Below are 15,881 nucleotides of genomic sequence, written 5' to 3' on the forward strand. Positions count from 1 at the left end.
CCATCTGGTCCTGGGGATTTGTCACTCGTTAGTACTATTATTTTCTTCATTACTGTTGCTTTACTTATGTTAATTTTATTGAGTCCCTGTCCCCGATTCAATATTAGTTTTCTTGGGATTTCCGGCATGCTATCCTCTTTTTCTACTGTAAATACTGACACAAAGTAATTGTTCAACATGTCCGCCATTTCCCCATTGTCAATGACAATATCCCCACTTTCAGTGCTCCTGACCACCATCTTTTTCCTAATATAACTATAAAAGTTCTTCGTATTGGTTTTGATATCCCTTGCAAGTTTCTTTTCATACTGTCTTTTTGTAGCTCATGTGGTTGAAAGTGAGAAGGAAAGCTATAGACTGCAGGAAGATATCAATGGACTGGTCAGGTGGGCAGAAAAGTGGCAAATGGAATTCAATCCGGAAAAGTATGAGGCAATGCATTTGGGGAGGGCAAACAAGGCAAGGGAATACACTATAAATGGGAGGATACTGAGAAGTGTAGAGGAACAAAGAGACCTTGGAGTGCATGTCCACAGATCCCTCAAGGTAGCAGGAGAGGTAAATAAGGTGGTTAAGGCGGCATACGGGATAATTTCCTTTATTAGCTGGGCATAGAATATAAGAGCAGGGAGGTTACGCAAGAACTGTATAAAACACTAGTTCCGCTAGCGAGAGTACTGCACAGTTCTGGTCACCACATTACAGGAAAGATGTGACTGCACTAGAGAGGGTACAGAGGAGATTTGACAGGATGTTGCCAGGATTGGAGAATTTTAGCTATGAGGGAAGATTGGATATGCTGGGGTTATTTTCTTTGGAACAGAGGAGGCTGAGGGGAGATTTAATTGAGGTGTATAAAATTATGAGGGGCCTAGATAGAGTGGATAGGAAGAACCTATTTCCCTTAGCAGAGTGGTCAATAACCAGGGGGCACAGATTTAAAGTGATTAGTAGAAGGATTAGAGGGGAGCTGAGGAAAAATCTTTTCACCCAGAGGATGGTGGGCATCTGGAACTCATTGCCTGAAAGGGTGGTAGAGGCAGAAACCCTCATCACATTTAAAAAGTACTTGGATGTGCACCTGAAGTGCCATAACCTACCAAGCTATGGACCAAGAGCTGGAGAGTGGGAATAGGCTGGATAGCTCTTTCTCGGCTGGCACAGAAATGATGGGCCGAATGGCCTCCTTCTGTGCCGTAAATTTCTATGATGAAAAATCCCAACTGAGATTTTCTCCAGATTAGGTTGTGGGTAGCAACACTATTACCAGCTGAATATCCTCCATGAGGGAGACTGCATCACAGGTGCTGACTATCTTGGTGATGAAAAGCAGCAATGGAGCATGTTTAAGCATGCTTAAATTATGAAGTGTTCCAAAGCCAAGTCATTTTTTTTGCATCTGTAAATTAAAGCTGTTTTACATTTTACAGCTATGGCCATGTGGTTGATAGTGAGGAGGAAAGCTGCAGACTGCAGGAAGAGGTCAATGGACTGGTCAGGTGGGCAGTCAAACACAAACCTGTGCACAAAATTCAATGCCGAAGTGTTAATTTTGTTATTTTCCCACCATTTCTTTATTCAGTGGGTTTGTATAATTCAGAGAGGATAAATGGAGTATAGGCTTCTCTATTCAATATTTAATCTTTTTGGAAGAGGGATAAAATTCCTTCATTTTAAGATGCATCTTCCTTTTCCTTTGTTTGGGTGTACACTTGCCATTCCTGGTTGAGGGGATAGACAACCAACACACCCAAGCCCCGAGCAATGCCACTCTAAAGCCAGCCAGCACAGGTGCACAAGAATAATCTGACATGTCAGAATATATAGCAGCCAGATCTTCCTTCCATTACCCTCATCAGTCAATGGAAGGTAGATATGGCTGCTATACATTCTGGTACAATCAGGCTTACAGTTTGTAAGTTTGTCATGGCATCTGAGTCACAGGGGTGGATTTTAATTCCCGAGCAGGAAGCAGGAGGGAGCCAATGGCCTTTGCACCTTGGAGTCTCCATGGCAGGCTTCGATTGATTTTAACGGCCAGGCCTCACTGGCCAACTGCCTGGCTTTGAACAAGTCAAAATTGCGGGGCTGGAGGCTACCTGCTGGCATCAATGTAAGTCACCGGGGAAATATGGGCCATGTCACAGATGGGAAGGGGAGGAGCCCAGGGCAGCAGAAGTTCAGATTTTCATTGTGGGGACCGGAGGAGCATTCCTGCTCCTTCTGGCCCCACTATGGAAAGTTTTTGACTTACCTTAGAGGATCTCCTCTTCTTCTCCACTCATTAGCCATTAAAATGCTGTAGGGGTCTTATGAATTAGAAGTATGCCACCTGATAGCAGAATAAGGGGCCAATAAGTTGCGCCAAATGGTATAATTAGCTTTTAAATGCCTTTGATAAATCTAAAATGATAGCTCCAAACACGCCGTCCTGGTGGAATGTACAAATCTGAAGCCAAACTAGCGTAACAAAATCCATTCTTCATCATTCACAGATGTCAGTTACTTAGCAATGATCCTCTACAGAAATGCTGACACCATGGAGGGAATGAAAGAAGGTTACTTGAAATTTGAAATTTCATCAGTGTCTCTAGCCCATCAAACATTGGCAGGATGAAATCAAACTTACATGAAGGTCTGTCCTGTCCCTTGGATGGGGTGATGACAAAGCATGGTAAAGCTAGTACTGAAATCTTGCATCCCACTATCTCCAGTGGAAACTCAAGCTCCAGTAGCATGGAGTTAAGCTTCTTGGAGCTGTCAAGTCCAAGACTGTTCCCTTCTGCCTGGCCTATGATTAGGCTGGGTGGCTCACTGCCACTGAGCCAATTTTGGATCCAACTTGCCACTTTCCCTTGGATCCCATTGTTGACCTTGTGTCAATTATAATCTGCTTAGGTATATTTTGAATCAACCCGACATGGTTGTTTATAGAATTATAGAATCTTACAGCACAGAAGGAGGCCATTTGGCCCGTCGTGCCTGTGCTGGCTCTTTGAAACATCTGTCCAATTTAGTCCCACACCTCAGCTTTTTTCCCATAGTCCTCTTCAAGTACATGTCCAATTGCCTTTTGAAAGTTCCTACGGAATCTGCTTCCACCACCCTTTCAGGTGGTGTGTTCCAGATCTTCATAACCCTCTGTGTGAAAACAGTTATTTTAAATCTATGATCTCTGGTTACTGACCCACTTGCCAGAGGAAACAGTTTCTCCCTACTTGCTCTATCAAAATCCCTCATAATTTTGAATACCTCTATTAGGTCTCCCCTTAATCGTCTCTGGTTTAAGGAAAACAATCCCAACTTCTCCACATGACTGAAGTCCCTGATCCCTGGCAAATCTCCTCTGTACCATCTCCAAAGCCTTAACATCCTTCCTAAAATGTGGTGCCCAGAATTGTGCACAATACGTCAGCTGAGGCCTAACCAGTGATTTGTAAAGTCTAACATGACTTTCTTGTTAATGTATTCAATGCTCCTATTTACAAAGCCAAGAATCCCATATGCTTTCTTAACTGTCTTTTCAACTTGCCCTGCCACCTTCATAGATTTGTGAATATGCACCTCCAGGTCCCTCTGCTCTTGCATCCCCCTCAAAATAACACAATTTAGATTATACTGCCTCTCCATCTTGTTCCTCCCAAAGTGCATCACTTCACACTTATCCACATTAAGTTGCATCTGCCATGTGTCTGCCCATTTCACCGGTCTGTCTATGTCATCCTGAAGTCTGTTACTATCCTTTTCACTATTTACTACGTTGCCAAGTTTTATGTCATCCGCAAACTTCAAAATTGTACTCCCTATACTCAAGTCCAGGGTTTATATATAAATTTATATATAACGATATGGGCTCTAATGCTTTACCTTTTGGGTATCCTATGCGGGTTTCCAAATCCTTTTTCATTAGACATCTGCAAGAAGGATTTGTCTGTATCTGATGTGAGATATATTAATTTAGACAAATTCACTGAATCACACAGTACTTAATTCTGGGAATAAATGTGAAAGGTGTTGGAAGTGTATTCATACAAGATGCTACTGCAGCCCATTAAAGAATTATTATGCTTCCTTACCTGTCTGTTGGAGAGGTGGTGTGTTGAACTGGTGGGAGTGGATCACTTAGATACCTGATTGCATGCAAAGGCATTACCGATGAAGAAACTCCTGGATCAGTTAGATGTCTAGCTGCATGCAAAGGCGTTACTGATGATTTTCCTGGATCGCTTGGATATCTGACTGCATGCAAAGGCATTACTGATGATGATACTCTTGGATCAGTCAGAGGCCTAATGGCATGCAAAGGCAATACTGATGGAGATTTTCCTGGATCAGTTAGAGGCCTGACTGCATGCAAAGGTGTTACCGATGATTTTCCTGGATCAGTCAGAGGCCTAGTTGCATGTACAAATGTCACTGAAGATTTTGATGCATCAGTTGCAACTCTAACTACATGCAAAGGCTTTACTGATGAGGATTTTCCTGGAGATGGTGGGAAGTCATAACATTGCAATAGGCTGTCTGCTAATTCGACCTGGAAATAACAGACAAAAACTGTGAGAAATTACTACATAACTAACCATGTCTAAAAATGGTACAGTGGAAGCTCCATTATTCATCATAATGGAGAGGGTCTCTCTGGTGAACAATGGACATTTTGGTCATAAAATTTTATGGTGCAGCAATGAAGACAAGTATGATGCAGATAACATTTAAAAAAATCTTTCTTGGGTTGTGAGGTTGATCTATGTCAGATAGGACAAGGTGGGTGTTACTGAGCTATACAGTGAAGCAATATCTCATGAGAGGCTTCATCCAAAGAAAGTTCTGGTGAATAGTTGGAGAGCATATAATGGAGGTTCCACTGTATTAGTAAAATAAAGAGTATTGCAATGTTTTCTATTGAATTGTGCAGTTTTTGACCAATGATTCTAATTATGAGAGTTTTAAATCATGTCTGGTGACAAGAAGTCAGCAATACATAAACTGTAGACTTGGAAGTCATGTTGCAATTTTAAAAAGTCAACTGCACAATAGTTACATTGACAGCTGTTTACTTATCTTATTTTCCTTCTTTGTCTTCCCTTATCTGTCACCTCAATTTTCTTTCCTCAACTAGCCTTTTTCATTCTCATCTTATCTTTCTTATTTGCATATTGTTATATTTCCTTAATGTCTTTTCTTTTGCACTTTTCTTCACTCTGAGTCTCCCTGTATCATGTATGATCCCTCATTAGAAAACGTGCATAAAAGGTAGGCAGAAGACCAGTGGCAATTCCATTCTACAACCAGCCACTAAGACCATACAAGTCTACAGTACAGAAGGCAGCCATTTGGCTCATCATGTCTGCGCTGATTTTTTGCTAGAGCAATCCAAAACCAATTTAATTGTCTACCTCTCCCCCCATACCCCTGCATCTTCCCCTACTTCAAATATTTATCCAATTTTTCTGTAAAAGATACAATGGTCTCTGCCTCATTCACTCCCTTTGGTAAAGCATTCCACGCTCCAACAACCCTCTGCATAAAGAAATTTCTCTTTTTCTCTCCTCATTCCATTTACTGGCAATTTCAAATTGATGACCTCATCATCAACTTCCCCAATCACAGACACTAATCTATTCAATCCATCAAAACCCTTCATAATTTTAAAACCTCTGTTAGATCTCCTCGCAGCCTTCACTGCTCAAGTGGAAATAGTCCCAGTTTCTCAAGTATCTTCTCATAATTATAGTTTCCCATCCTAGCATCATCCTGGTGAATCTACATATAGCTTTAATTCTGTAATGGGGCATCTAAAACTGCACACAATACTCTAACTAATGCTTTGTACAAATGTACTACTTCTTTATTCTTGTACTAGAAAAATGCCCCTACTATATACCCCTACTTATAAAAAGCTGTTGGCTCTTTTTATGGCTCTATCTATCTGCAGTTACATTTTCAGGGAATTATATATTTGAACCCCTGAGTATCTCTGTTCATTCACACCTTTCAGCATTGTTCCATTGAGTGTGTACTCTTACTCCTCGTTTTTCCTCCCAAAATGTGTTACCTCACACTTCTTGCATTTGCCATCTTACAGCCCATTTTGCTAAACCTATGTATCTTCCTAGTCTTTCATAGTCCTTCTTGTTGTTTGCCAAAACCCCTACTCTTGTGTCACCAGAAAATGTCAAGATTGTGATCGCTGTGAGGGTTACAAGTACAGCCTGAGGTGCCTGGCTGCCTGGTTTTTGCCTCTCTTTTCCTATCTTGGCTTTCTCTTAGTGTCTCCATATGATGGCAGGGCTGAGATCAGGTACTCACCTGTGGGGAATCATAGCTGCCACCTATTTCTTTTCAGTACATTAATCTAATTCAACACTTTTGATTACTTATTATCTTTCATTTTTATTTTGCTGCATTGGTTACTTTCTGTCTTTCTTTAATCACCAAACATGGTTTCTCTTGAAGATTATCTGGTGTTGCTACAGTTAATTATGGTACAAAGTTAGTCAACATTTTGCAATACTTGCCCAACTGGTGGTGTCAAATGTAAGATTAATAAATAAAAAGTGTTGTGCAAAATAGTACACATTTCAGATCATTTACACTTTGCACCAATGTGTGCCATTTTATGAAGTGTGGTGGGAAAAATGGGCACAATTTTTGCCAGGAAATCAAGGAGCCACTGCGCTGCATTGTTATTTAATTTGTTTTGTTAGTCTTGTGTACAATGCATACCCCTGATTACTTTTTTAAAAAATGTAGAAGTCTTCATATATATTTTTAAATATACTTATAGTTTAGAACCATGGTTACATGACCAGTGTACCAACTTTTATTTCTAATTAAAAACAGAGCTGGTACTTGAATCATGCCAATATCAAAACATTCAGGCATGAACTATACTATTGCCGAAGCAGCAGTGAGAAAACCATATTTACACCAGAGTCCAACAGGAAATATGGTTTGCATCGGAATATGAAATTACAAAATAGTATCTTTATGTTGAAAATTGCTGAAGAATGCAGAGAATCATTAGTATAAACTCAGACTTAGGGCTTGGTTTCAGAGGGTTTGAATTTCTGGTCCATGAAGTTTGAAATCTAATTTAATGGCCAGTGATGCAAGACCAAAAAGTGATAGTTTGACCCATGCTCTCAACATAAGTGAAACCACACTATAAGATTTAAGAGCAGTTTTCTAAAGTGCTGAGCATCATTATTTGGAATTCAAGAGAGCGCCCCTCAGCATAGGTTAATATTTGAACTCTTCCAAACTGTATATCTAATGCTCACTAAGACACACCACAGGAACAGGAGTAAGCCATTAAGCCCCTTGAGCCTGTTCTGCCATTCAATTAAATCATGGCTGATTTGTACCTCAACTCCATTTACCTGCCTTTGGTCCGTATCAGTTGATACCCTTACCCAAGAAAAATCCATCAAGCTCAGTCTTGAAAAAATTAATTTGACCCAGCACCACAGTTTTTTGGGGGAAAAGACTTCCAGATTTTCACTGCCATTGTCCACAATGTTCCTGGATGTGAGCCCCTCAGCCAAACAAGGAACCATCTGCCACCACAGTTTGTAAAGAAAGGGGCAGCTGTAACTGCACACCCTGGAGAATGTTGTAGGAGCACCACCATGGATTGTGCACGGATGACACAGTGGACTTGTTTGTTGAACTTGTGTTGGATGTGCCTGTAAGTGTTAAAGTCTATCATTCTAGGCCTAGGCAACATAGCCAAGATAAATTTGACATGCTCAGGTGTTTTGTCTCAAGGACTGAGATCAGATAGAGTTGTAAACAATTTTACAACACCAAGTTATAGTCCAGCAATTTTATTTTAAATTCACAAGCTTTCGGAGGCTTCCTCCTTCCTCAAGTGAACGTTGTTGGAAATGAAATCCTCGAAATGAAATCGCATTTATAAATCACAGAACAATGCTTGGTGATTACAGACAGTTTTTTCAACTGCCCGTTGCCAAGGCAATCAGTGTGCAGACAGACAGGTGTTACCTACAAGGTCTCCGAATATACAAATCACCAAAAAAAAACAGAGATAGAGAGGTAGAAACATAGAAAAGACAGCAACTGACCCGTTATATTAAAAACAGATAACATTTGTTCGCTGGTGGGGTAACGTGTGGCGTGACATGAACCCAAGATCCCGGTTGAGGCCGTCCTCATGGGTGCGGAACTTGGCTATCAATTTCTGCTCGACGATTTTGCGTTGTCGTGTGTCTCAAAGGCCGCCTTGGAGTACGCTTACCCGAAGGTCGGTGGCTGAATGTCCTTGACTGCTGAAGTGTTCCCCGACTGGGAGGGAACTCTCCTGTCTGGTGATTGTTGCGCGGTGTCCGTTCATCCGTTGTCGCAGCGTCTGCATGGTCTCACCAATGTACCATGCTCTGGAGCATCCTTTCCTGCAACGTATGAGGTAGACAACGTTGGCCGAGTCACAGGAGTATGAACCATGCACCTGGTGGGTGGTGTCCTCTCGTGTGATGGTGGTATCTGTGTCGATGATCTGGCATGTCTTGCAGAGGTTACCGTGGCAGGGTTGTGTGGTGTCGTGGACGCTGTTCTCTTGAAAGCTAGGTAATTTGCTGCGAACGGTGGTCTATTTGAGGTTGGGTGGCTGTTTAAAGGCGAGTAGTGGAGGTGTGGGGATGGCCATAGCGAGGTGTTCGTCGTCATTGATGACATGTTGAAGGCTGCGGAGAACATGGCGTAGTTTCTCCGCTCCGGGGAAGTACTGGACGACAAAGGGTACTCTGTTGGTTGCGTCCCGTGTTAGTCTCCTGAGGAGGTCTATGCGATTTTTCGCTGTGGCCCGTTGGAACTGTCGATCGATGAGTCGAGCGTCATATCCCGTTCTTACTAGGGCGTCTTTCAGCGTCTGTAGGTGTCCATCGCATTCCTCCTCGTCTGAGCAGACCCTGTGTATTCGCAGGGCCTATCCATAGGGGATGGCCTCTTTGACGTGGTTAGGGTGGAAGCTGGAAAAGTGGAGCATCGTGAGGTTGTCCGTGGGCTTGCGGTAGAGTGAGGTGCTGAGGTGCCCGTCTTTGATGGAGATTCGTGTGTCCAAGAAAGAAACTGATTCTGAGGAGTAGTCCATGGTGAGCTTGATGGTGGGATGAAACTTGTTGATGTTATCGTGTAGTCTCTTTAGTGATTCCTCGCCGTGGGTTCATAGAAAGAAAATGTCGTCGATGTATCTGGTGTATAGTGTTGGTTGGAGGTCCTGCGCATTGAAGAAGTCCTGCTCGAACTTGTGCATGAAAATGTTGGCGTATTGGGGTGCGAATTTGGTCCCCATGGCTGTTCCGTGTGTCTGGGTAAAGAACTGGTTATCGAAGGTGAAGACATTGTGATCCAGGATGAAGCGGATGAGTTGTCGGATGGTGTCTGGAGATTGGCTGTTGTTGGTGTTGAGTATTGATGCTGTCGCAGCGATGCCGTCATCTGAGTGCGGCTGATGAATCTGGCATTGACGCATTTCCTGACAGCTTGAGCATACATGTCCAACTGAGGGCAGCGACCCTCCGGAGGAGTCCAGTGTGACTCTTTCCTCTTCGGTTGCTGTACCACGGATCCCTCTGTCTGCTGTTCCAGATCGTTGATTGTCTCATTGACCCTCCGGAGGAGTCCAGTGTGACTCTTTCTACTTCGGTTGCTGTACCACGGATCCCTCTGTCTGCTGTTCCAGATCGTTGATTGTCTCATTGCTCAAGCTGTCAGGAAATGCGTCAATGCCAGATTCATCAGCCGCACTCAGAAGACAGTCCAGAATGTCACCCGAGCACAACGCAACGCCATCAACGCTCTCAAGACCAACCGCAACATCGTCATCAAACCAGCGGACAAAGGAGGAGCCATAGTCATACAGAACAGAACGGACTATTGCAAAGAAGCATACCGACAACTGGACAACCAGGAACACTACAGACGGTTACCCGCAGATCCGACCAAAGAACACACCCACCAGCTCAACAAACTGATCAAGACCTTCGATCCAGACCTTCAAAGCATCCTACGCACTCTCATCCCACGTACCCCCGGCGTGGGAGACTTCGACTGCCTCCCAAAGATACACAAAGCCAACACACCCGGACGTCCTATCGTATCAGGCAACGGAACCCTGTGTGAGAACCTCTCTGGATACATCGAGGGCATCCTGAAACCCATCATACAGAGAACCCCCAGCTTCTGTCGCGACACTACAGACTTCCTACAAAAACTCAGTACCCACGGACCAGTTGAACCAGGAACACTTCTCACCACGATGGACGTCTCGGCACTCTACACCAGTATCCCCCATGATGACGGCATCGCTGCGACAGCATCAATACTCAACACCAACAACAGTCAATCTCCAGACGCCATCCTACAACTCATCCGCTTCATCCTGGATCACAATGTCTTCACCTTCGATAACCAGTTCTTTACCCAAACACACGGAACAGCCATGGGGACCAAATTCGCACCCCAATACGCCAACATTTTCATGCACAAGTTCGAGCAGGACTTCTTCAATGCACAGGACCCCCAACCAACACTATACACCAGATACATCGACGACATTTTCTTTCTATGGACCCACGGCGAGGAATCACTAAAGAGACTACATGATAACATCAACAAGTTCCATCTCACCATCAAGCTCACCATGGACTACTCCTCAGAATCAGTTTCTTTCTTGGACACACGAATCTCCATCAAAGACGGGCACCTCAGCACCTCACTCTACCGCAAGCCCACGGACAACCTCACAATGCTCCACTTTTCCAGCTTCCACCCTAACCACGTCAAAGAGGCCATCCCCTACGGACAGGCCCTGCGAATACACAGGGTTTGCTCAGACGAGGAGGAACGCGATGGACACCTACAGACGCTGAAAGACGCCCTAGTAAGAACGGGATATGACGCTCGACTCATCGATCGACAGTTCCAACGGGCCACAGCGAAAAATCGCATAGACCTCCTCAGGAGACTAACAAAGGACGCAACCAACAGAGTACCCTTTGTCGTCCAGTACTTCCCCGGAGCGGAGAAACTACGCCATGTTCTCCGCACCCTTCAACATGTCATCAATGACGACAAACACCTCGCTATGGCCATCCCCACACCTCCACTACTCGCCTTTAAACAGCCACCCAACCTCAAACAGACCATCGTTCGCAGCAAATTACCTAGCTTTCAAGAGAACAGCGTCCACGACACCACACAACCCTGCCACGGTAACCTCTGCAAGACATGCCAGATCATCGACACAGATACCACCATCACACGAGAGGACACCACCCACCAGGTGCATGGTTCATACTCCTGTGACTCGGCCAACGTTGTCTACCTCATACGTTGCAGGAAAGGATGCCCCAGAGGATGGTACAGTGGCGAGACCATGCAGACGCTGCGACAACGGATGAACGGACACCGTGCAACAATCACCAAACAGGAGGGTTCCCTCCCAGTCGGGGAACACTTCAGCAGTCAAGGACATTCAGCCACCGACCTTCGGGTAAGCGTACTCCAAGGCGGCCTTCGAGACACACGACAACGCAAAATCGTCGAGCAGAAATTGATAGCCAAGTTCCGCACCCATGAGGACAGCCTCAACCGGGATCTTGGGTTCATGTCACGCTACACGTTACCCCACCAGCGAACAAATGTTATCTGTTTTTAATATAACGGGTCAGTTGCTGTCTTTTCTATGTTTCTACCTCTCTATCTCTTTTTTTTGGTGATTTGTATATTCGGAGACCTTGCTGGTAACACCTGTCTGTCTGCACACTGATTGCCTTGGCAACGGGCAGTTGAAAAAACTGTCTGTAATCACCAAGCATTGTTCTGTGATTTATAAATGCGATTTCATTTCGAGGATTTCATTTCCAACAACGTTCACCTGAGGAAGGAGGAAGCCTCCGAAAGCTTGTGAATTTAAAATAAAATTGCTGGACTATAACTTGGTGTTGTAAAATTTTTTACAATTGTCAACCCCAGTTCATCACCGGCATCTCCACATCAGATACAGTGGCAATGTCTTTTGCTAAGTGCAAAATTACTGCCCAATTTAGAACAATACTAAAACAATTCAGTCCAATATGATATTACATCGAATTTACAGCACAGAAACAGGCCATTTGGCCCTACAGGTCTATGCCGGTGTTTATGCTTCACTCGAGCCTCCTCCCACCCTACTTCATCTAACCCTATCAGCATATCCTTCTATTTCTTTCTCCCTCGTGTGCTTATCTAGCTACCCCTTAAATGTATCATGATAATACTGTCAGGAAAAGTTCTTTGCTCTTACCAAGATTAAATTGAAGAAGTTTGGAATTAAGTGGTACTAAAAGCTTTGACAAGTATGTGAACAAATATGACAGTTGATGCATGAGACAAAACATTTGGTGAACAAGGAAAGAGACAAGTGTTATGTGGATGATGTTGTTGATGCATGACACCAACAGGTTATATGCATTAATCCTCCTTGTAGTTTTTTCTCCAGCAGAATACCAATGCCAGTCCACTCCAGCAGTGTGTACAGGATATCAAGGAACATCAGGAACTCACCTTATGAGGAAATCACAGTGGGCGCTGGTCTCTTCCCCTCAGACGGATAGCTCCATTTATGTATTAAAATTGTCAATGTTGTTTATTGAGATTTCAATGTTCATTGTGTCCACACGCCTATTACATTTGTAGTTGTCAGTGACATTCATCGGATTTCCCATTTAGAGCACTCAGCCTATGTCACGTTTTTCAGTCACAAAAGTAGACTCTGCAATTTTCCCCATTATAAAACTTGGTTTAAGTCTGCCTGCAATTCCATACTCAGGCCACCGAGTAGCTCTGCAGAGTAGCTGTTTAATTTCTCAAGCTCCAGTGCATCAGCCAAGTTCATAAATAAGGTAAGTGCAAGCTTTTCTTCTTCTTGTATTTTGCCTGTTCTCAGGTTTCTGTCTCTGCTTTTTTGACATTCCTGAGCTTGTTTTTGGGACCCTCTGTCCTTATTTTTTTTTTCATTCCTCGGACCGTTCTCGGGCTGTTTTCTACTCCCTATATTTCAATAATTAAATCAAAATTTCTAACAGCTCTTTAAAGCTGCCAGCAACAATTTTTGCTCTCCCAACTCTCCTGCCTGCCTCCCAATTTCACCCCACACCAACCCTTCTCCCTCTCACATCTTCCCTTCCACCTACTGCCTCCTCTCTCTAAGCCCATTTCACCTGAGGACTCCAGTTCATCTTCACTCACTGTGTGTAATGCTATGGTAAATCAACTAATAGCAAATAAAATCTAACGTTACTGGGTCCACACTGACAGAAATTAGAACAGCTATACAGAAGTATATTTATAGACTGTATGAGTTAAGTTGCTAGGAAACATCAACGTATTGAGCTTTTTTACGATTTATAATTAACACCTGGATATGCTCTCTAGCAGAAGTTATGACTAAAGATGATAAAACACATTACAAATATATCCCAACAGAATATTCAATATGATATTTGCTGATTTAAAAAAAAACGTACCAAGTCTGCAAAAAATTTTGATTGCAAGGCACTTACTGGAAATTGCGGCACAGGTGAAAAAGGATGGGCTGGTACAGTCTTTATCTGCAAAATAAATGAAAACTCAAAAACATTGAAACAAAGGTTAGTGCAGCAGTTACAGATCCATTACTGCACCCATTAGCATTGGTATAATGAGTTTGAAACATCAGCATTGTAAGAAGTAAATTGCATACAAATCACTTTTTATCCCTGTTGCATTCTTATAATTTAATTGGTAAGAAATAAGGCTAAGGTGTATTATTAATATAAATATTCTGTAATTTATTTATAATTTTTATTCCTCTATGCTCCAATTTTGCCTCCTTATTTGAAGGGATAGTTTTGCTCGCATCCATAGGTACCATCAATGCTGTTCTTTGTTTAGCAAGTTTACCTCAGATCCCTCTTCTCTCCCTGGGCCAGAACTTGACAAACAAACCAAATCATGCAGTATCTGGGAAAATATCAAATGCTCAGAACTGATCATAGAATCATCCACCCAGGAGGAGATATTCGGCCCATCATGGTTGTGCCAGCTCTTTCAAAGAGTTATCCAATTAGTCCCACAACTTTGCTCTTTCCCCATAACCCTGCAAGTTTTTCCTTTTCAAGTATTTATCCAATTTCCTTTTGAAAGTTACTATTGAATCTGCTTCCACCACCCTTTCAGGCAGAGCATTCCAGATGTTGGGCCACTGCAAACAGGGCAACCAAGGCCACTGAGCTATGCTTATGTAAAAAAAGACAAAGTTCCTGTATCATACCATATTCCTCCAAGTTACAGAAAAGCATCATCCAACTATTTTATTAATCTATATAAAAGTTGTGAGGCACTCTCCCTACAAATTTCTGTCGGCCAACAGGATACGGGAGTGTTGCGGTTATGTTATTGGACTAGTAATCCAGAAAACACGAGTTGAAATCCCATCATGGCAGTTTGAGAATTTGAATTCAGTTTAAAAAAAAAAGCTGATGTCATAATAACCCAGATAGTTCGCTAATGTCCTTTATGGAAGGAAACCTGCTGTCATTACCCAGTCTGGTCTATATGAGACAACAGTACCACACCAACATGGTTGACTTTTAACTGCCCTCTGAAGTGGCCTAGGAAGCCAATCAATTGTATCAAACTGGTACACCTGCAGCAGTTCGAGAAGAAGGCCGCCCACCACCACCTTCTCAGAGCAGCTAGGGGTACGCAATAAATACCAGCCTTCCCAACGATGCCCATACCCTGAAAATGAATTTAAAAACAGTGAAAAAAGCTACTAATTAACCTCACTTAAAAGCATAAAAATTAAGAAATCAGTCATTTCCTGTTGACGTCTAATTTACATGATCTGCTTCAGATCAATTAACCTTGAATTGCTCTCAAGAAGGAACAGCAATTAGCCTTGTCGCCTTAAAGGTACACATCAAAGTTATACCTTAGCTCATACATAGTATTAACCTCCTGTCGTTATAACATAACACATGCTCTGACTTACCAGAAGTAACATCATGGGAAATCCCACTATTAATACATACCGCATCACCAAGACCTAGTCCCTTGACTTGACTAACTCCCAACCCAGCTCCTATCTAATCAATTCTCTCTCCAGGGTCCAATGCTTGCTAAGAAAAAATAACTTCTCCCATTTTTCTGTCATTTCCACTTCAAAACTGCTATCACCAAGCCTCCGTCCTCGTCAACTACCACACCATTTTCAACCCCACCTTCATCCCCAAGATTCCAAATCATCTGCCACCATTCCTGATCAAATCCTTTCTGTCCTATTTCTTCCCTCACCCGCATCACTAAGACCACTCTGGTGAAAGTCACCAACAACTATAATTGAACAATGGGCAACCTTTAAAGAGGAGATGGTTCAGGTACAGTCTAGGTACATTCCTACAAGGGCAACCAAAGCCAGAGCTCCCTGGATGACGAAAGAGATAAAGAGTAAGCTGAAGCAGAAAAAGAGTGCACATGACCGATGTCAGATTGATAATACAAGTGAGAATCAGGCTGAATATAGAAAGTTCAGAGAAGTGAAAAAGGAAATAAGAGGGGCAAAGAGAGAATATGAGAATACATTGGCAACTAACATAAAAGGGAATCCAAAAGTCTTCTATAGGCACATAAATAGTAAATGGGTAGTAAGAGAAGGGGTGGGGGTGATTAGGGATCGAAAAAGAGACCTACTCATGGAGGCAGAAGGCATGGCCGAGGTACGAAATGAGTAATTTGCATCTGACCAAGGAAGATGGTGCTGGTAAAGTCACTGTAAAAGAGGAGGTAGTTGAGATACTGGATGGGCTAAAAATTGATAAAGAGGTGGTACTAGAAAG

The 15,881-nt window shown here is 42.9% G+C and overlaps 1 protein-coding gene across 1 annotated transcript in view; it reads right to left on the reverse strand.

Moving 5' to 3' along the window:
* LOC137341713 (band 4.1-like protein 4B) overlaps positions 1-15,881 on the reverse strand; it is a 282,961-nt gene that overhangs the window by 11,601 nt on the left and 255,479 nt on the right. The window contains exons 23-24 of the mRNA XM_068005123.1: positions 13,566-13,613; positions 4,077-4,534 (exon numbers count right to left, since the gene is read on the reverse strand). Of these exons, the coding sequence (XP_067861224.1) occupies positions 4,077-4,534; positions 13,566-13,613 (506 nt within the window). The remainder of the gene's footprint in view (positions 1-4,076; positions 4,535-13,565; positions 13,614-15,881) is intronic.

Source organism: Heptranchias perlo, chromosome 2 (assembly GCF_035084215.1).
Source record: "Heptranchias perlo isolate sHepPer1 chromosome 2, sHepPer1.hap1, whole genome shotgun sequence".
Classification (NCBI taxonomy): domain Eukaryota; kingdom Metazoa; phylum Chordata; class Chondrichthyes; order Hexanchiformes; family Hexanchidae; genus Heptranchias; species Heptranchias perlo.